The 22,063-nt window shown below is 46.0% G+C and overlaps 4 protein-coding genes across 7 annotated transcripts; all 4 read right to left on the bottom strand.

Moving 5' to 3' along the window:
- Positions 1-5,575: 5,575 nt before the first annotated feature.
- On the bottom strand, positions 5,576-8,470 carry snrpd2 (small nuclear ribonucleoprotein D2 polypeptide). The gene is made up of 3 exons (XM_086215064.1): positions 8,337-8,470; positions 7,013-7,192; positions 5,576-6,439 (listed from the first exon to the last, which is right to left on the bottom strand). Coding segments are annotated over exons 1-3 (357 nt in total). The 5' UTR covers positions 8,339-8,470; the 3' UTR covers positions 5,576-6,264.
- A 1,262-nt stretch (positions 8,471-9,732) lies between these two features.
- pglyrp5 (peptidoglycan recognition protein 5) lies at positions 9,733-18,803 on the bottom strand. 4 transcript variants are annotated; one of them, XM_086215472.1, is made up of 6 exons: positions 18,661-18,803; positions 18,286-18,566; positions 17,820-18,196; positions 17,523-17,718; positions 16,844-16,962; positions 16,191-16,740 (listed from the first exon to the last, which is right to left on the bottom strand). In XM_086215472.1, the coding sequence occupies exons 3-6, from the start codon at positions 17,899-17,901 to the stop codon at positions 16,565-16,567; spliced, it is 573 nt and encodes a 190-aa protein (XP_086071598.1). In that variant the 5' UTR covers positions 17,902-18,196; positions 18,286-18,566; positions 18,661-18,803; the 3' UTR covers positions 16,191-16,564. The 4 variants fall into 4 exon arrangements, with proteins under 4 accessions (XP_086071599.1, XP_086071598.1, XP_086071597.1 ...); XM_086215471.1 differs by having other exon boundaries at positions 18,293-18,566; XM_086215473.1 differs by lacking the exon at positions 16,191-16,740 and adding an exon at positions 9,733-10,316 and having other exon boundaries at positions 17,820-18,566.
- On the bottom strand, positions 12,546-16,181 carry foxg1c (forkhead box G1c). Its single transcript, XM_086215467.1, has one exon. The coding sequence runs from the start codon at positions 14,810-14,812 to the stop codon at positions 13,589-13,591; it is 1,224 nt and encodes a 407-aa protein (XP_086071593.1). The 5' UTR covers positions 14,813-16,181; the 3' UTR covers positions 12,546-13,588.
- polr2i (RNA polymerase II subunit I) lies at positions 18,576-21,757 on the bottom strand. Its single transcript, XM_086215475.1, has 6 exons — positions 21,579-21,757; positions 21,343-21,397; positions 20,352-20,425; positions 20,157-20,231; positions 19,123-19,174; positions 18,576-18,923 (listed from the first exon to the last, which is right to left on the bottom strand). The coding sequence occupies exons 1-6, from the start codon at positions 21,638-21,640 to the stop codon at positions 18,861-18,863; spliced, it is 381 nt and encodes a 126-aa protein (XP_086071601.1). The 5' UTR covers positions 21,641-21,757; the 3' UTR covers positions 18,576-18,860.
- Between the last annotated feature and the right edge of the window lie 306 nt (positions 21,758-22,063).

The following is a 22,063-nucleotide window of genomic DNA, read 5'->3' as shown; positions in this document are numbered from 1 at the left end:
ATCTCAATCTGATGGAATTTATAAATTAAAACAGGGAAGCTCATTTATTCATTTAAACCAGACAGTAAGACTCAGGTCCATTAGAAGATGAACAGCATAACAAAATAGGAAACACTATAAGAACGTTTAAAATATAAAGAACACGAGGAGGCAGTTTTACCATTTTACAGAACAATCACCCAGGTTAGGCAGAATCAGACTGTTAGTCTCTGAATTTCCAGTTTAGGGTCATAATGGAAAGATATCGCAAGATAATTGGGAATAAATTTGCATAAATGTGAGTATTTCAGCACAGCAGTCACAATGCGACCTCCTCCCTTTACTCCCCGCCGCGTCCTTCTTGGTTCTGTCCAGATCGATATCACGTCGTCCACATGCACGTCCCTCTTAAGCGTCTCACCGCGAGAAGCTGCGTGAGATACTAAAGTAATTGTAATATCCAACAGCACTTGAAGGCAGCATCTCCTCTGAGCCAGGGGCCAGGCCAGCTCTCACCCTGCTGGCTGTCTGGGTTACTTCAGGTTCCTCACGGCGTTACGGAGGCCTGTGAGCGTTCAGCACACAACACATATTCCGTGTGGAAGTGGAACTCTTTCAGATAACCTACATTCCACTCTGATGTAATACTCTCCGATTCTGCTAACAATGAGAAGAAAAAGGAGCTGGACTGCTGTCATGGCCCAGTTTTCAACACAGAGACTCAGGAAGAGCTCTAATGGGGACAGACGTCAGATGAGAGAGAAATGCATTACATCTGAGTGGCATGTGTAAACATCCAGAAAGCCAATAGGCCTCGCGTCTCTCCACACACACACTTTTAGACATAGAAGCTGACTGCCCTGGGCAGCTGTTATTCTGCTATTTCTGAGACGTGCGCCTCCTGTTAACCCTGCTGTCCAGTAAAGCTGGACACTGTCAAATAAACCACATTTCTTTTTTTGTCGTCGTTGCGTATGTTAGCACGCTCCTGTATGAGCTGAAACACTGGGTAGGTGTGATTTATGTTGGCTTGGATACAAAAAGTTGCTCAGTTTCCCAGAAAGTAGCCAGTAAAGAATTGCAAGAAGTCCTGCGGTAATTTTAGGTTTGTCTTCCTCTCCTCCCCTTTACCACAGCTTTATTTCCACAGTCAGCGGGCCAACGCCATCCACGGCTGGCAGTCTGACAGACATCCTGCAAAGAGATGACGGGCTTTGGGTGCTCAGAGGAATGAAAGTCATGCAAGGGTGACACGGAGGAGTTGACAGGCCCAGAGCAGCGAGACTTTGTCTGAGTGGATGTGCTTGGTGGACTCAGCTGAGCTCTACATTCCTCCATTGACGTGTGTCTCTCAGAGTTATTCGGCTCCATCAGAGGGTCCAGGACCTGCTGAAGCTTGCTAGTCACGAAGCTTCAGCCTCAACTACTCATCCAACAGCAGATGAATAAACTGAACTCGAAGCAGGAAACAAAGTGACAGGTCAGCAGCTTCCAGCCAGACAGGGATTAATGCGCGGCTGCACATGGATTTATTCAGTATTGACTATCGAGAAGTTGGAAGCACTCAAGGAAAATCAATGAAAGTCAAGATCGCTCCCTGACAGGGCAGGGGGGAAGATGGAGGGTAAAATCAGAGACACATTTTTTCACTTCAAGCTCTCCGCTGGAGGCCTGTTCAGGGGAGAGCAGCACAGACATGAAGATTTAAGTTCATAACCATCTGCTAGGCTGCATCCACGGCCAAGTTCAAGGGCAGACGGCGGCGTATCATCTGCTCCGCCGAGAATGTGATTGGCTCCAATCTGCCATCCCTCCTGGACCTGCATCCCTGCAGGAATCATGGTTCAGCCCCTCCATTTAGGAAGGAACCTCCAGTGGCAGGAGGCCGCTGGGCTGATCAGCAATGACCGGGACCCCGTGATCTCTCCACATCTGACGCAATATATCACCATACTCGCAGTACTCCTGTTACTGAGTACACAGCAGCAGAGTAAACACCTTACATCCCGTTAACATGCTGACTTCCTGATTCCTGATGCCAAGAGAGAAACAGAATTTTCTTGATTTAGAGACTGTTTAAAGTTCTAGTTTGACATCAGAACCAGAGAATTGGGTACTCATTGAATTAAACATTCAGAACGTGTTCCACACGTGAGAGACCGTTCCTTTAAAAATCCTGGATGATAGATGAGGTGCATGAAAGATGTGTCCATGGGTCCGATTTTACTCTCAATCCAGTAAAAATATAAGAACAGACTTCATCAAATTAAAAGCACCTGTAAAGACGCTCAGTGCATTACCTCAGTTGCCCACTAGGTGGTAATGTCGCATCAATATACTCCAGACATCTTTGTGTTAAAATCTCTAAACTTGGTGTTCCTGTATTTTGTCCCTGAATCAGTGTTATACTGTACTGTGTGTGTGTTGAAAACAGAACGAAAAAAACTCAAAACAATGTCACTAAATTGTTCTACTCTCATTTACTTTCTGCTACATTTTACTGTGGCTTGTCTAACAAAAGTTTAAACCATTGTCATGATGTGCAGTAAGGGCATACACACAGTAGCAATACCACTGTCAGTTATAGTCCTATATACTGTATATTTTTTCCCTTGTATTAATCAGTCTATTCACATCTCACAGAGATGCACAGCCAAATATGCGTTGACGGTATGAAGTAGAAGTACACTGTTTCAAGATTCAAGTTTTTATTTGTCACATGCCTAAATGTACAGGTACAGTGGCAGTGAAATGAAAGTAATATGATATAATATATTCAAATATAAATATTAGCTTTAATACTGTTTATGATCATAAAAATGAATGAGGTGTGCGGTGCATGTTATTGCTTATTTTCACTATTTACTTTAAAAATGTACACATCTTCATTTTAAAAAAAACATTGAGACAAAAAAACGGCCTTTTTATTCTGACTAAGCTGATTCGCTGTGGTGGATCATGGCTGAGACGGATATGTGGGTCGAGCTTCAGTCCTCCTCAGGATCTGAAAGGCTGCAGTGTGACGATCGAAACATTCACTCAACAACGAACGTCATGCAATGTAGTAAAGCCTGATTCAGTTTAAAACAGTTTCAGATGTCACTGTCCATGCGTGTTAGTTGAAGAGCGGGGCTGTGACCTTTGACCCTCACTTTGGTCTGATTAGCAGCCGTTATCTCTGACACACTTGAGTGTCACTTCTTCTTCAGAGGTTGAGATTATTTGCGGTAGGAGAGGAATGGGGAGGGCGCAGGTCACGTGGGTTTGGAGTGTTTGTGGTCTTTAACTCTCACTCTCGTCAACATCTGACTGCAGTCATCACACGGGTGGGACGCTGCCGAGTCCTCGTCTGGCCCCAGGACCAGTGATTTCCCGCTGTTGACCTTAAGTGACCTCATAGTGAAAGGCTTAACCAATTACTTTGTATATTTAACTTATTTTCATTTTGTGTTTAGAAAAACTTCTTCTTGGTGAAATGTTGGATTGTGACATTTAAAAAAAAAAATCCTACATATGAAACCAGCACCCTTCCCATGGGACTCTTTCGCTTCCTACTTTTATGATTATTCTTAACCTCACCCTCGTTGTGGTTCATGCTTAAACCCGTCTTCTAGAGAGCAGAAGGAGGGTTTTTTGCAGCACCTGCTTCTTTGCATGCAGCAGCTGGATCTCCACGCAGCAGCTGGATCCACCTGGATTTGGTGGCCGCTGTTGCAGGATGCGCTTGCTGATGGAGAATTGTTGGGTGGAGGTTCATTGAAGGAGGGAGGTGCTGGACCTGCTCTACTGGGACAGAGTCAGGAGAGAACTTTGGTTGGGGTTTGGCGCCGGACGAATAAACCTGACTTGACTTGACCTGATCCCTCTTGTTTGGGCTGAGTGTGTCCTGCAGTAGCTGTCACTCACACTTGAGGAGGGATGAGTGAGAGGAGTGTTTGTGTGTTTACATCCTCTGCTCTGCACCCGGGCGGGCGGGCGGCCCTGACACCAGCCCCGCAGCTCTGCTTGAAAACAAACTGTGGCGGCGGCTCTGGTTACCGGGACGATCGATACACTGCAGGGTGTCCAGTTGCTCGGAGGCTGGAGTATTGATGCATGGCCGATTGCTATCATAATCACACTTCCCCTCTCTGATCGCTTACCTACTGAATAAAACATCTGCCTTCCTGCTCGTGGATCGCTCACCCCTCAAAATCTGGAGGGAACGAGACTTTTTAAAGCGACTTTGAGATCAGTAACATGAGAAAAAGACGAACGATACTCGGCAAATGAGATCGGAGTGTTTGTTACAAGCCTTTCCAAAGAGATCCAGACACCAACACTCAGTTGGAGGTTACTACGTCCTGAGCACAGGGAGTCGGGCAGGAAAGAAACCCAGAATGAACTGGTGTTGTTCAGTGTTCCAGTGGGTCTCCAGTAGGTCTTCAGTGGGTCTCCAGTAGGTCTTCAGTGGGTCTCCAGTAGGTCTCCAGTGGGTGAATGTCTGGGTTTAAGTCTGTGATGGATATCTTCTTCTCAGTACTAAAGACCTTACAATCTACAAAAATTGTGGGTTTCAAAGGGTTTTTTGTCTCACAGCAAAAGCAAGAACACAAAAATCCTCACCCCAGGAATTAGCACAAAGCTACTTCTAATGTTGAAGTCATGTGACCCTGGTGTAGCTCCTCCATAGGCTAACGTTAGCTTAGCACTGCTAATTGTTGCATTCAGGCTTCCAGCATCATCAGAGGGTTCATCAACTTTTGTTCGCCTGAGTTGATTTACTGATTCAATCACATGGAGCAATCCTACTGGCTGCTGGGGGAGGAACCAGGAGATGACCACTTCCTGTTGGTGGTGGATGGGTTATTTCCCTGACACGACCACTTCCTAATGGACAACAATGTCACCTCATCCAACACAATCACTTCCTGTTGGGACAATACCTCTTCCCTGAAAGGATCACTTCCTGTTTGACTAGAAATGTGCCTCATTCCTGACCAGTAACTTCCTGCAGGACTACAAACCCGTTTCCCCGCCCCTGTGGGGCTCTGCCATGAGCCAAAACTCAGACTGGGGATGAATAACTCTTTTTGTGGCAGGATTTATTGAGAGGTTCCTACTAAATGAGGGGCAGAACTCCCATTAAAATAAAAACATTCTTAAGGGGGCACCAGCAAAAGTAACATCAGTGGTATTCTGTGTACTTGAGGTGCAGTGTGACCTCACAACATGGCTGACAAGCTCCAAACTAATGCAGCAACTTGAAGTTTCGTTGGAAGCTAAACGAAATCCACCTCCAGGAGCCCTGCACTGCCCAGCTTCTGTGACTCCAGAACCTGCTAGACTTCAGTGGGCTTGCAGTTTAAAACAACACATTTAGAAGGAAAAGTTCTTGGTTTTTAAAAGAAAAATGTTCTATTAAATTTTTTATTTTGCTGTCTAACCCCCCCCCCCCCCATCTCAGAATGACACACCGGCTCTGAGGGTTCAGTTCTTCAGGCCGACTGGTGAAGTCAGAAGGTTTGTAAACGTCTCTTAAATGGTTAACAAGCTTTTTAAAAATCCACCGCTCGTCGAGAGCTCTGAACGATCGCAGGTTCCAAGCCGACTCCTATGAGGGGGAAAGGCGAGCCGTGCTGTAAAGCTATTAAGACAATTAACAAAGTGGCCAGGAGGGGCCGAGCGGAGGAGGAACCGGAGTTGGACGAGGGTGTGAAGTGACAGTCAGCACATCTGCTCTCATTAATAATGCAGCACGCCTTTAAACGGCAGTTTGTCCCATATTGAGCTGCCGAGTGAAATGAAGCCTGACACTTAAGATGGCGGGCAGAGTGAAAGGGTGACAGCAGGAGGTGGCGAGGGGCGGTAAGGACCCCCACGAGAAAAGCGAGCATGAAGAACTTTTCACCCGGGATCGTCCGATACGTCTGATGGAGTCGGCGAAAGAAAAAAATAAAAAACACGCAAGATTAAAAAAAAAAACCTTTTTGTAGTTCATAGAAATTCTAGCAGGAATCAATGAAATACTCAATAATGACAAAAAGAATTCAAATATTAAGAGCACATAAAAACCTTCTTCCACACTCAGCTAACAATTTTTTATTATCAAAATGAAAAATACAGAAGACTTCTGTAGACAAAGCAAATCTAGCTATTGCTGCCTCCGCGGTTCTCTGAAGAATCCGAACATCATTGTGACAACAACAGTGACCACCAACCCCAACAAAGACCTCCGCGACTCACGGTCCTCCACTCGCTTTTAACAAGATTAAGGCCCTGTGACGGATTCAGCCAGCAACCAGTTCATTTTCCTGTGATCAGAGGGTTTCGCAGCACGACGATGACCGAGTCCCCCCGCAGGAACATCTTGGAAATGTAGCGGTCCTTGTTCACAGGCTTCGACTTCTTCTTTCCTTTGCCACTCTTGGGAACTTCCGTCCACATCTCCTTCACGTTCTCCAAGACCATGTTGCAGTGCCTGAAAGGACAGCGGAGACACACGAGTCTGAAAGGTCCCCTACTGACTGCAAGGAGCAGAACTTCTCAAACCATCAGCGGACCTGGGATGGAATCAGACGGTCTTCAGGTTACTTCAGCTTGGACTGGAATCTCTAACATCAGCCACATTTTTAAGGCCCTTGATTCTCGGATATTAATACTTTGCACTGCACAGCGGCTCTTTGGGATATTTTTCAATAAGCTGAGAGGAGCGGAGTGAGACAGGCTTCTGAGGCTTTGTATCTTTATAAACTCTGTGCTCCCGGATCTGAAACACCTGAGGGTTCGTGGTAGCACAAGTCCTCAGAACAGGGCTTCAAACACCTCTGCTAAGAGGCCAATAAAACCCTTTATTAATTCATCTACTTTTCATACATTGTGAAAGTCTCGCCTGCATTTTGTTGTGATTGACAGTTTGAAGAGCGACGAGGGAAGCCAGAGTCGCTTCAGGAAAACCAGCCACGTTACTACAAACCCAACAAACGTTCATGTCTAAGAGCAAAAATGGAGACTTCAGTGTTTGTCAGGTCGAATCCAGGTAAGATGGTTTTACCTGTCAAAAGCCTTGACTCGTCCCAGCAGCTTCTTGTTGTTGCGACAGTTGATGAGGACCTGTGTGTTGTTCTTCACCGACTGGGTCAGCACCGACAGCGGGCCGGTGTTGAACTCCTCCTCCTCCCGTTTCTGGAGCTCCTCAGGGGTCATCTCTGACTTAGGCTTTGTTAACAGACTCCTAAAAATAAAAAAGAACGTTGATGATCCATAAATCAGGAAGCAGCATTTTGACAACAGTAGTGACCGCCAAGTTACAGGAAGTTCAGCAGCACCACCTGCCGTTGTCTCCTCCTCTCTTTCTACAGTGACAGTACAGTTTAGCTTTATTTTGCTAATATCAACTAGCCTGACTGCACACTCAGCTGTCACTTATGGTAGTAATACCATAGGAATAATACTATAAAAGAGGCACCAGTGAGAATCTGTAAATTTATTCATCATCTCAACTTCACACATCCACTGACCAATCAAATTCTGTTAGAGGGAGATGACGTCCACGCTGAGGACGACCATGGCGTGTAAGCCCGGGTCTTCGATGCAATGTGAAACCAAGACTAACTGGACCAAAAACCAACTGCATCAACAAATGCACACTTTTGGTTCAGATGTTGTTGGTGCAGATTTGCAGCAAAATTACTTAAATGCAACAAACAGGAATTAAAGGCATGGAGTGGAGGGAGAGAAGCACCACTGACGTCATCTCATCTCTGAGATGGCGCGTGAAGCGAGTTGTTGCGCGTGTTTATCATTGCAGGGATTAAGACTGATTTCATGAATTAATAAACTTGGAGGAAAAAAACCCAATTCACTGCACTTAGTGGGTGGCAAAGCGATTAGCCAACACTGAGACAGAGGCCATTCATGAACACCCACTTTATACAAGCTCTCGGTGGGAAAACACGTCCGGACCTTCAACTCCAACACCATGTAAACTTTAACTTCTACCGAGGGGCGAACACAGGGAGTTACAGTACCACAGCTGCTAATGTTAGCACGCTAACACTTTAAGCTAGGTATTAGCATGATCAACGTTATGTCAAGGATCTTAATTAAATCAAGAGTTGTGCTTTGTCCAGCAGATTCATGGCAAGAAAAATTGCCGAAAGATTTTTTTTTAAATCGAAATTTCGCCGTAAAAACAAAACCCACACGTAACAGAGCGAACACGGCGACACCAGAGGACATACAAAGGCTCTCGTAGCTCCGGCTAACCGGCCTAGCTACAATTCTGAAATGCTAATGATTTTAGCCCCAGAACTACATGGTTGTTTAGTAATTTAACTAAAAAGAACCGTCATTTTCAGATATTCGCAGATACTTACATGACTGCTGAGTCTTTAATAAAATAAAGTGATCACGTTGCTGAACTACGTGAATACAACGAATGCACTCCGTCTGTGCGCGTGGACTGAAGCACTTCCGGGTCAACTATTCGGCGCTTCGAATGTCTACATCTACTTCCGGGTCATCGCTGTAGCGGCCCTGAAGATTAATCTCTCCGGGTGAATGTTATTGATGCATTTGAAATGATAAAAGTATCTAATTTAAAATTATCAATCGACAAACATTTGTTATAAACGAGTTAGGAGAGGCAACACTGATGGGGTTGTTGATGGATGAAAGTAGAAAAGCTGCGAATCAACGAGGGAAGAAAATATTGTCGAGGATACAGTTGTTTTTTTTACTGTATCATACTTTAAATTATCCTTTTTTGGCTCTTTGATATAGAAAAACAAAGAAGATTTCTACTACATTTTTTATTAGGCTATTCTTTAACTATATTATTATTATTATTATTATTATTATTATTATTATTATCATCATCATCATCATCGCCATCATCTCATTATATTGCTTTAATTTGTTCTAAAACTCTGAATCTTCATTATTCCAACCACTACAACATTTTAGAGAAATAAGTCTCACATGCAACCGCCAGTATGTTTTTCTTGTGGTCGTTATTTCATTGTGCAGTTTTTAGAAATATGTTCTAAATTTGAATTGTTTTTCTTCATTGTCGGAGACACATTTATGAAGACTTTCTGTCATAACAATTTTTTTTTTCTCCTACCTTTTACACAACCACCTCACTGGACTGGAAATTGTCTCTGATACCAGAGCGGAGACAGATAAGTCTTTGTCCTTTGCTTGGTCACAACAACGAGGGAAGTGTGTTTATATGTGAGTGAGAGAGAGAAAGAGAGCAATGAGGATGAAGCCTGCATGATCTGCACAGCAACATCTGAGAGATTGATTTTCTGAGAGAGACAGACCGACGCCGAGAGTACCACCCACCCACCCACCTCATTTCACAAGGTGGCACTTTTACCTGTGGAAGCTGCTCTCTGAGGATAAAAGCTGCCTGTGTTCTGTTAAGAAGGGTGAGTGTGCAGGATTGATTTCCAGAGCTTTAACATATCTTAATGAAGAACACCAGTACATCTTAAACTGGATCACAGCGGGACTGTAAAGTGAGCTCAGTGTGTCCTGGCACTGACTCTGTGTGTGTGTGTGCGCGCGCGCACGCGTGCATGACATGCATCGCTCTACATGCGATGGTTCCACAGCTTTCTACAGGGCTTTGCTGCCGCCCCTTTAATGAGTGTCACAAAGGAAAGGCTTAATTTCTCATGCTAGATTTCAGTGTACATTTTATTTTATTTATGACACAAAAAGTTATAACAATATGGAACGCAATACTAAATATGAGTCCCAATAATTAAATGACTGAGACTCTGCGATTAAAGCATCCGATCAAAAACCAGCAACAGTGAACAGATCCTAGGCTTCAGTTATTGATTATATTTGATCGGAGCTGGATCCACTCATCCGTGGCTCCGTCGTTCCAGAGTCAGAGTTCAACAAGTCAAGGCTAAGTGGCTGCGAGTCCTGGGATCAGAAACGCTGTGGAAGAACGTAACAGCTGCACTGACATGGAGGTGCCTCCCCTGTCTGGAGGGCTAGGGTCTTCACCTGGGTCTGGACTACGCTGGACACAGTAGCTCAAGTCCTAAATGTAGCACCCAGGGAGGGGTTCTGGATACCCCTGTCAGAGAGGCCCAGCCGCTGTAGCCAGCATTCTTCTTCTTCTTCACCTTTTTCACTTGCATCACCGTGGTTTTCTTCTTCTTCTTGGCTTCACCAGCAGGGACACGGCTGGTCCTCACCCGGTGGAACATCATCAAGCATCTCTCTCTGTTGTTCACGGTCTTCGTTGAGAGACGTCAATCTCTCTCTGCTTCTCAGCTCATTCTGCTGCAGCTGAGACGACTTCATGACCTTTGCGTTCCTCCTCGTAGCAGCTGTAACAAAAGCACCGCCGGGCAGTCAACATCTTCATCACCTTCCCCTGACGAGAGCAGAGGTCCTCTCAACGCCTCCGGGACGGCCCCCCCAGCTTGTGATTCATGGGTGGAAGTGCTGCAGGTGTTCCTCACAACAAGAGGCCAGACAAAGCAGACAGGGCCTGAAGGCCTGCAGCCTCCCCGTTGCGGGCAGCATCTCCAGGTCCGGCAGCGTGGGGCCCAACACTCTGACTCCCCTCCACTAATTCTGCCAACACCGAACACGATCCCTTCTAACGAGCTCCAGGCCTGAAGGTCACCATCTACCCGAAGCAGACGTAAATATCTTTTCCATCCCAAAAGTGGTTGATACATCATCTCACCTCTCAGTGGCAAAGCACTGATGCAGTACCCACACCATGCTATGGAATCATGCCACAAAACATGACCCTTCGATGCGTCGATGCATCTTGAGATCAAACTCTGAGATGAAGAATGTCAGAAAACAGACATTAAAGAGAGATAAGAGAAATTCAATCAAATAAACACAAGATCAAAGGCCAGTTTACGCCAGAGATTCACTCCCGATGAGCTCGCCTTCTGTTTACGTGTCAGTCGAGGCTTCGCTCTCCGTGTAATCTCCAGCTGTCACTCCCACATCACCACACGGCATCTCCTACTGGAACCAGTTAGATTCTGGTTTAATCTGGAAGAAATCTGGCTTCTACCTAACAGATGATCACAAATGAAGGTCAGGAAGTCAGTTTGAGACCCGTCCACAACTCTATGCTGTTAACTACCATATTTTAAAAAATAAAACTGTTGTTGATTTGTTCTTTCATCGCAATTCATGCGACTTCATCACTGAGTTTATAGAAGGAAGGTTTGTCTCCACTTGGAGGAATGTGTTTGGTGTCACAGACATTTCAAAGTCTTCCTTAAACGACACAATTCACTCCATTATTATTATCGTCCAGATTTGTATTATTGTAGCTAAATTTCATATTCAAAAATTGGAATTGGGTATCCATGTTTTATTGCTTTGGAAAAAGAGAAAGCAACACATTCATGGATTTTCGACATTCTGAAAATCAGAGAACAATTAAAACTGCAACTGCTTCTCTTCCTCTAAATATCTTACGTTCTTACAATAAAACAAATTAAAATCTGGGTTTAATCCCAAATGTCTCGTGTCAGTTGCTTTTATTGGGGAGGTTTAAACTCTTAACACTGCGTCTATTTGTCTTCCTCTTAGTATCCAGCGTGAATGGTGATCTTTTCATGTTCCTCTGATGCAAACGTCCCGTCCTTTGAGTCTCTGATGGATTTGTAGCCTGGTCACATATTCATCCATCAGTGACTTGAATCATTTGTACCTTTTACGTATGAAAATGATTCAATTGCGCAACTCTAAGACGGCCAAATCAGAGAAACTCTAATAATTTCAGTCACGCGGTTCCTCTTGGACTCATGAACCAAATGTGACCTGAGATCAATCCATCCATCTTTACATAAATACATGGAAGCGTGGTCATTCTGTATACTCTATTTTTCATGTATATTGTATATTTTTTGTCCTATTTTATTCTGTATTCGATTCATCTCACGGTCCGTTTTCATGGGTTTGTAAACTGCTACATTAATTTCCCTGTTGTGGGATCATAAATATCATCTTATCTTTTATTGTGAAAAAACACCGCAGAAGGATGGAATTTAATTTCTAATAACTGAATGTTGATTGTGATGTGCAAAACTGACACGTTTCTATACTGTTGTACTTTTTTGTTTTTTTTTTATAATTAATTCATTTCCTTTTTAAAAAAATTGTACAATTTGTTTTGATGTAAAGAAGTGTTGAACGGTGCTGCAGGTGAAAGAGTTAATGTCATTATTACTGGTCCTACCGATGCTATTAGTTTAAATGCTGATACATTAAATTCAAATGTTAATCTCCCACAGACCAGATCGTATTTTCTTCCAACAAAATAAATTTAAATCTGTTTTTAATCTGAAATGTCTTGTGTCGGTTGCTTTGACTGGGGAGAATTTTATGGTCTACAAACTTCTTCATATAATAAAAAATAATAATTATTTATTTCAGACACAGGTGGACCCATATCACATTTTTATTATTATTATTATTATTATTATTATTATTATTATAGTTCTCCTACAGCATACGGGGACCCTGAAACCCCACCGGGACAGGCTTGTGTGTAAAGGCCCCCCCCCCCCCCCCCCCCCAACAATCGCGTAAGAGAAGCAACTTTCAGACATCCGCATCAGAATGAAAAGCCCGGATGAAGCCGCTCTGATTTACGGGCCCGGCTGTCAGAGCTGCTGGTGATTTAATCTCCTCCCGACTCTTCAAACCTGTTGATTCACAGCTCCGTCGCCTTCTCTCCCGCCACCACAATTACTCATGTGAAAATATGATTATCTGCGTGTTTGCCGGCAGCGCTGCGTTACCTGATCCCGCCCGGCGTGGCTGCGGCCGGGACGGGCTGGCGGGGGGCTCCCCCTCCGAATAAAGAGGCTTTTGTTTAACGGAGGCAGCCGTCCAAAGCTGCTCTTATCTCTGTCCTCATACATCTATAGACTCTATTAATTCTACGCGACGGGGCGGCTGGAGAGGTGAGGTAAAGTTGAACAGGCAGTGACGTCAGTTCCTTCAGAGGACAGATAAGATCAGCTGGAGAGGAGACGTGAGACGCGTCCTCAGACAGACGAGCCCCCTCGTAGCTCCGGGTAAGAAGAGCAGTGACAGCAGTACTGTTAGTGTACAAATACACATCGAACAGAACCTGTCACTACACGCAGGATATGTGAAAAAACCCTGTGACGCTTTGGGGACAAACATGACCAATAAACTGCTTTAAATCAAACATCACAGCGAGCGAGCATTTCTGATTTTTGTTGTTGTTTTTTTGTTTTTGTCTTCCAAGTTTTACTTTTTATTTACAGAAAGTTGAGGTGTCAAACTTCAGACTGGGCCTCGAGCTTCAGGCATGCGCGCGTGCATCGTTTCTGTCCTTTGCGAATGCGTGAAAAAAATCCAAATATTGACGTGGAAACCTGGAAGCTTCTCGGTTCAGTCTCTGACGTGTTTGGCGTCAGTGCGACGACGCTCGCCGGTTAACTTCGAGCCCGGCCTGCATGGACGTCGCGGGCGCAAATTTAATTCATGTTTCCCTTGAACAAACAAACAAAAATCAAAAAACGTCCCGAGCGCCACGTGCGCGTCGCCGGGTTTTTCTCTGGCGGGTCGCGTCGGTGGGACCCCCTCAACTTTACTTGCTACCGAATTTTACGCCGTCCCCTGTATCCCAGGACGAGGGGGGCCCTGCAGGGGCTTGCAGGCAGTAGCTCGGGGAGTCGTCCCAGCATCCTCCCGGATCCGAGGTCCTGGAGAGGAGGAGGAGGCGTCCCGGGGGCGTCCTCCTCGCGCACTCCTCCTGGCGAGGGTTCGCCGCCGCCGTCGCGCTGCAGGGGATTTGGTGCGAGTAGAAGTAACTGGCCTGCCCGGAGATCATGTTGAAGGAGCACTGGTCCGGCAGCGGCAGGGCGCAGGACGGGACCGGCGGGGAGAAGGCGGCGCAGGCGGAGCCCGTGTGCTGGCGGCGGGGCGGCGCGCAGCTTAGTCCGATGTAGGACATCTCCTGGTGCGACTGCACCAGCCGCTCGGCATCCGTGCCACCTGTTGCGCTCAGCCGGGAACGCTGGGTCACAACCGACGTGGCGTGGTTGGAGAAGCGCGGGTGGGCGTTCAGATATGCCGCGTGGCCGAGGTGAGTGCGCACCGGTGCCGGGAGAGGAAGAAACGGAGCCACCGGCCAGTAGAAGGAGCCCGCTACGGCCACACTGGCTGCGGAACTGGAGGCCATCAGGCGGCATCCTCCTCGCTTCAAAGCCAACTTGGCTCTGGAGCCCGCGGCCGCCCTGCGCCGGAGCTTCCCGGAAGCTCCCCCTATGAAGACATCGTCGCTGCAGGGGTCCAGCACCCAGTAGTTCCCCTTCCCCGGGTCGTCGTAGTGGCGCGGCACCTTCACGAAGCACTTGTTCAGACTCAGGTTGTGCCTGATGGAGTTCTGCCAGCCTTGTCGGTTCTGCCGGTAGTAGGGGAAGTTGTCCATGATGAACTCGTAGATGCCGTTGAGCGTGAGCCGGCGGCCCGGGCTCCGGCGGATGGCCATCATGATGAGCGCGTTGTAGCTGAAGGGGGGTTTCTCGGGTGGAGCGCCGGCTCCCGCTCCCCCGCTTCTGCCTGATTCTCCTTCATTCATTACCGGTGTTCCGCTGGCAGCTTCCGCTCTGGGCTCTAACTTTGCGCTCTGTTTTGTTTTGCCGCAGTTCTTGCCAGAGTGCCGCTCGTGGCCGGAGGTCTCCGGCTGTGCCGAGCGCAGTTTGAGCGGCTCCGGGCTGCTCGCCTGCTCCTCCCGCCTCCACAGCAGGCTGCTGATGCTGAAGGAGGACTTGTGGCAGCAGAAACCCTCCGAAGTTTTCAAACCCTCCATCTCCGCGCGGAGGAGAGCGCAGTGTCCCCGCACAGGTGGCCGGCGCGCGCGTCACTGAGGCAAAGATGCGCAGAGGAGCCGGAGACGCACCGCTCGACTGCGCATGTTCACACCGACTGGCTCCTCGTCTCCGCGACGTTTCTCGTCGTTACAGAAGTGAAAACTGCGCATGTTCCTGCTCACTTTGCGCAACCGGATTCTTTTTCAGCGACTTTCCTGGGCGCAGGAGGACGCCAGAACTCTCCGCGCTGGAATGTTCGGGCGCAGCGACTCTTGAACCAATGAGTTCCGCGCCGTCAATCTGCGTGACTGATCGCTGAACTGTCGGCTTGGATTGTCACACTTCCTCCGCTCGTGAAACCCAAGCCTCGCACGCGCCTTGCCCTCCGGCTGCGGCCTCGTCTGCGTTGCTCCGCGCGCGGCTCGTCGACGCCGCCATCTAACAGAGCGCACATCGAGGGCGGGAAGTCAAAACGAGAGGAATTGTAATTTTGGCTGCTCGTGGAGTTTTAAGACCCGCCGGCGCGCGCCGCGGCTTCTTGATTGACACTTTTCATTACCAGCAGAAAACTGGAATATTTCTGCTGTTAAAAACAAGGCGTGAAGAGACCCCAACCATCGGATGGTTTGAAAAAGACAAAAACAAAACCCCAAAAGGGGCGTGACCTCCTAAGGGCCACATCTGCGGCCACCTGTGGTTCTCACCCTCGCGTGTTCCAGGTGATTTTACATGACCACAACCGCCGCTCACCTTGGACCGGGACTCTCACCTGGGACGAATGTCGTCACAGGTGAGCTGGTCCTTGCCGCCACGCGCTGGCTCGCCACGATCTGACCAGCTTCTTGTGACGTGCTGCTCGTCATATTTGTGTTTCATAATTAACGCGTCGATTAAACTGGAGCGCTGGAACCACACGTGCGCTCTTCCGCAGAGTGAACGTGACGGAGGCCGCAGGAGAACCCTTCCGCTGCGCAAGCGCGAACATGTCGGGGATGTTTCTGCATTTGTTGCTCCTGCCCTTAAGGAGGCACAAACGATTTGAACCGCTGTCATTCTCCCACTTTTAGAAGTCAAAATCACCAGTATTTTCTTTTAATTGGAACAAGTTGAATGTAGAAATGTTTCCATGTGTTTTCAGCCAAAATCAAAACATCCCCGACAAATCAGCCCTTCTGAGGACATCCTCCTGATAAATTTACAATTAAATAGATGTGTATTTAGTGGACTGACTGTTGGTGCTTGAGATCATCAATGTTCCTATGCAGAGAATCTCATCTGACATTAAATAACAGCTTCATTTTTGATCTTCGTGTGGATTGTTAGACAAAACAGCAGGAAACACTTAAGATAACTCAATATTTCAGTGAAATGATTTTGGCTCCCACCACGGCTGTAAGCTGCTGTACGTCTGAGTTCAGCAGCGTCGCCTCAGAAAAAGATCATATCACATGTTAACAATATGACTGATTACTTTAATATTTCATCACTAGGACTGTCCATGTGACACCACATTCTAACATCAGTCAGTACAGTTTATTTCACCCCCCACATCAACGGGACCATTAAAGTGTGGTGAATGCTTCACAGCGAGGGACTGTTGGTCTCTGCCCACGAGTTAAATTACACATAATTAATGCAGTAAAAATCCAACCAAAAGTGACATGTGACTTAATGTTCCATTGCTTATGTGCGTCTCCATCCTGTAGCTTTGTTGTTTCCGTGTATGTTGTTAACAAAGGAGGGTGATGAGGTCATGAGGTCCTCCTCAGCCGTGGCAGTGCAGCGTAAAGTTTATGTCCTGGACATTCGGTGTCTCCCAGATCTCTGTGTCCCCAGAGCTCAAACTCTGGGTGTAAAAGACCTCTGGAGACCCCGGACCTCAGCAGCTGCAGGACTGAATAAATCGCCTCTTTGCTTGGTGTGTCCTCTGAAATCAAAACGGGGGCCAATACACACCGCTGCCCGGTCAGAATCCTTCCAGGAAACATCATGGCAGCATCTATTGTCAGTAAGGGAGGAGACATTCTTACCGTTGAAGTTCCCCATGAAGGCGACCCCTAAGGAGTCGTGATTGTGGCCTCTAGTATGAGCCCCGACCACACCCCAGCCGCGGCCTTCGTACACCGTGCCATCCCCTCCGACCAGGAAGCTGGAGCATGGAGAAGATATTGAATATCCTGTGGTTTTTGTCCATGTTCCCCAGAGACAGTCAGGAGGACACTCTTCTCTCCTGTGTGCTAGTTAGCTTAGCAAAATGAACGGCAGTAGATGGGAAGTGTTAGCATTACTTCCAAAAACACGTTTCTGCTAAATGGCTTTTGCCTGCATGAATGCAACTACACTTGTTTATAACATTTGTTATGAAATAATTTAAAACAGCAGGATATCTTAATTTTCCTTCAGCCAACAGAACCTAACGCGTGACGACAACTGCTACCCATCATGGCCGACTTTGTCAGAGAGGATGAGGAGGATTAAATCTGGACAAACCAACATCCTGAACCTGAATATACAGAGGAGGAACTGCAGATTTTGTTGGTTCCTACACTTCCCATCCACCATTGCTAGCTTAGCTCCCTACCACACACACAGGTCATCAATCTGCTCGTCCGTCTGTGGGGAGGACAACACTCATGCCAGGATGTTCTCATTCAATTAAAACGACTCCAAACTTACATTTCTCTTTTTAATAATTTGAGGGAGACTCACTTGTACCCGATGTCATCAAAGCCTCTCTCTGTCATATGAAGTCTCTGAATGCTGACCAGATGGTCCACACACTCCCTCCCACTCCTGCAGCCAGCCAGAGCCGTGTGGTGGATAACAACCATCCCTGCAGAGCCTCCCAAAGTCTCCCGGTGTCGAGGGGCAGCTGCTCCCCACCGCAGCCTGGAAACAACTTCCACTGGAAGAAGACAACGAAAATGAACATTCAAAGTCATGTTTCACTTGTTGCAACACTGAGTGTAGCTGGCAACACGGCAGTGTGAGGTTGTGTTCTCATACCTTCTTGTGCCATGACGGTTGAGGTTGGTTCTGCTGCAGCTGTCTTATCTGAGAAGTGGTTGGCTTCAGTAGGTGTGGTCATGGGAAGTACACCTTCCCTCTTCTTTGTTGTGGCACATGGCTGAAAGATACTTAAGTTAACACACTGGGCTTTTTTCAACTGCTCACGCTGGATGACTCACACTGCACAGTTGCCTAACAGGTAGCTGGAATACACAGCTGTGAAGGAGGGAAGTTCGGCAGGCGCTGTCAGCGTCACCCAAACACCAAGCTTCTTCCCAGCAGATGATGAATGAGCATGACTACACCCAGGAAACACGGTGTCCTGGGACCTTTCAGGGAAATCAGTGGCAGCTGTTTTGCAATATCTCGTAGTTCTAGAGGGTCGAGCAGAGGAAGTGCTGTGATTCAGCCGTATCCCAGTCTCACAGGAGCTGCATTACCAGTTGTAAGTGTGGAATTTTACCATTTACCAGTATTTCCTCAGCCAAGGAGCGCAAGTTCTAGTTTTTCAGCAGGACCACATGAAAATTATGAGGCAGATTCTCATCAAACATCCACCCGACAACACCAGGTTGCGAGGTTTATTTGGACTCCTGCTAATGGCTCGACCTGATCCAGCTCCAACGGTCACACACACCCGGAGGTTAATCTCAGGTTCCACGCCCTCGGGGAACATCGTGAGTGACGGTGATCAAGTGAAACCGATATCTTCTGAGACATTGTTTCTGTTCCATTAAAAACCTGCTGATGTGACAGAAAATAACAGAAGCGTTTGTTGCATGTTCACTTATTTTATTAAAAACTCAAGAAATTTGAAACAATATATTCAGATACTCACTTATCTGAACCAATTAGACACTGCAGCTGCTATAAAAAGTATTACTACACAGTATTCACAAGTGGTCAAAGTTACTTTCAGGACCTCCAAACCTCAGGAGGGCCCTTGATGACGTGTTAAACTTCATCTGCGAGGAACCTTCCCTCACAAACATCTTTATCCTCGAGACGGACAGCAGGAGCGCTCCACCCATGTCAGCTTTATTCTGTCCATCTGTGTCCGCAGTGAGGAGCGGTGCAGACGTAGTACAGCCTCATAGCGTCCTGTGTCGGCACAAACCAATCACAGCTCTCAGTTTGCCCCCAAAGTTCTACAGTCGACACGAACGCGTTTTAACTTTTGCTAACTGATTTTATCAGAATTGTTTTTTTTCCAGGCGGCTTCAGATGTGGTTTTAATTATGGTTTAATAACATTTACAGTTAATGTCATGCAAATTCATACTCTTAGTACAGATCTTTACCTCAGCCTTCATACTGTGGGACTGGAAGAACACTGCCTCCTTGTGGCCACATCTAGGAATGGACACAGTGCACGCACAACGTTAGAAACTCATGTAGTTCTACTACAAACATGCATTGTGACAGCTGCTGATTTCACTACCAGTTTCACTCCCGAAGTCCACTGGGGTGCCACGAAAGATGCAAACAGCGCTGCAGTTGACAATTACACAACGAAATAAGAAAGTCCCACCCAAAAAAACTCATATTTGTTATGTTTGCAAGAAGCGAGTTGCCTGGACGCTGGTGTGACAACAAAAAGAGTTGACAGTTTGGTAACAGTGAATGGTTCTGGTCGGTTTATTGCTCAAATCAAGTTATTTAAAATGATCAAGATTTCGGGGCTTCATGAAAATCGGTCAAGTATCAGGACCAGAGGGAGATTCTAGCTGACCAAATCATTTCTTATTGTGCTTGATGTGTGTGCGACGGCTAGTAGAGAATACAAACCCACAAGAAAGGTCTCAAAGATGAAAAATAAAACACAAACATTAAAATAATCAACACTCTTCTCTCTAGAATCAAAAATCTGAAATTTCACTGGATATAAAATATCTCAAACTTCATGAAGACGACGACTCTCACACTTGCTGAATTCTTCATTGGCTCCTAATCAGATAACCCTGCAGACCCAGTTGTGGTTTTGCAACTACAAACCTTCTCAGCCAGCAGAAGAAAGTGAACCTTCTGCCCTCTGGTGGTTACAAACTACTTCATGAGTAGTTGTGTATGTTAGAAAAAACACTTTGTCTTTTAATGGCAAAAAAAGAGAGAAAAAAAATCAAAGAAACAAACTCAACGCTCAAGTGTACAAAATTTAAGAGCCACTGAAAACAAACAGACTTGGATCTTTTGACTCTGACCGAGAAATCACAGTGTAAATCATGAGCTGAGGACATTTGAGCACCGACTGAAACCATCAGAGGATCCTTAGCATCAATCGAACCAGTCGGACCATTACAGATGAGTCCGAGTGACTGAACTTCTGAAAACCTACTTTGGGCAGGGATGGTCCTCTGTCCTGGGTAGCGTTGGATCCTGAGATACATCAGCAATGATTTGGGTCAACTCACTAGACAAAGACGAGAGCAGAATAGTGCAAATCTTAAAACCAAGATGTGCAAACTTTCAACTCTGGTGTCTGTTCGTGCACAGCGAGAGATTTCAGGGTGTCTGCGGCCGATGTACTCACTCAACCTCATGGGTGATCTTGTTGACGTAGATGCAGCTGTTGTCCGCCTCTTGCTGGTAGTCGCAATTCCTGCACTGCAGGTTGAGTTCAGGTTCAAAAGAAACAGTTAACAGATAAATAACTGATATTTTACACTCCGCCGACCAATCAACCAACAGCTCTTATACTGGGGACGCACCTACATGTCAATCAGAATCAGGGACTGACCGATTATAACATTGTTATTAATATATTGCCATTGGCTGGACATTTTTTTACTCAAAAATGTACCAGGAAAAAACAAAAAACTTTAAAGTTATCCTGTGGCAAGAAACATCTGATTTAGCAGTTATAGTTTTTCACTCAGTCCAGTGAAAGCCTGCTCAGAGGCACTTCAGTGTTCATCCAAAATTCTACATTTTTGGATTTATTAAACCAACATTTGATTTATTTTTCAGGAAGTACAAAGTTTACACTCACTGGACTTGAGAAACTAACATCACATTACTGCTCCTATGGAACTCCCCACACATCTGCAGGGTTGAAGATGCAGTATTATTTTGGCATTTGACTGCGATTTATCAGCCCCAGTGCCGGTTGCAAGCCCCACCGAGGAAGTGATAACCTGTATTAATATCAGTCCCTTGAAAAACACCTTCATATCAGTAGTACTTATCAAATGTAACAGAGATGAACTCCGACTGTTGTGATCACTCCACACAAACCTTTATCAAATGACATGAGACGTGTGTGTGATTGGGAAATAACCGAAAACATAAGTGATGACATTTAGCATCCACCTGACTTCTACATCATTATAATGGGACCTACCGATGAATATCTGAATCTGACGGGTTCTGTATTATCAGCTCAGTTTCACACGCCCATGTTCTCATGTTTTGGTCTCATTTCCTTCGTGAGAACATCAAGACAAACGTGTAAAGTCACCAGGATGGTAAAAATCAAGACTCTCCTTAGCAGAGAGCAGCGTTAGCATTAGCCGGCTACTTACCGCATAGAGCAAGATACGATTCTCTTTGTCTTCTTTCGGGTATAACATGTTGTTACTGGAACACACAGCCGCCATGTTAAGATCAGTGATGGTTTTACTGTCTTGTAAATATGACTGAATGTCTTTAATGAGGCGTTACGTTATTTTAGCTTAAAGCTCGCACAGGAGCCTTTAGCATAGCTGATTGGCTACGTTAACTTTTTTTTTTTTTTAAAAACGCAGTACACAAAACTCACCATTCTTGACAAAAACGAATCCCCACAAAACCTGGCTCGTACGCCCCGGTATCCAAATCCATTTAAATTAAGATGATATGAAGACAAACCTTTCGAACAATATGAATGAGAGGCTCCCGAGCTCGTTCTAACTCTAACTCTAACTCTCTCGCGCGTAGCAAACCTCAAGCGCATGCGTGTACACTGATTCAATCACTTGAATGACAGCGCCCCATGTGGTAGGGAGTTGAAATGGCGGCTAAAGACGTATTTGACCTCCGTCGTCACTCAAATGAAGAAGTTAATTAATAAAATCCATATTTTATAAGTTGGACGCTGGTCCAACGTCGTACCAAGAGAAAATCTGACAAAAGGCTTACTTACATTTATTGTATTGAAGATCCTGCGCTGACCTCATAACTGTGTCATTAAACCACAGAGGTGTCTGTTTACAGGCAAATGTGTTCAGCTGTGAAAATCAACAATTATTTGGCAGTTGCTCTTGT

This window comes from Aulostomus chinensis, chromosome 10 (assembly GCF_037954235.1).
Source record: "Aulostomus chinensis isolate RoL2024-O1b breed Wild chromosome 10, RoL_Achi_v1.0, whole genome shotgun sequence".
Classification (NCBI taxonomy): Eukaryota; Metazoa; Chordata; class Actinopteri; order Syngnathiformes; family Aulostomidae; genus Aulostomus; species Aulostomus chinensis.
This window is presented reverse-complemented; position numbering and strand designations above follow the sequence as displayed.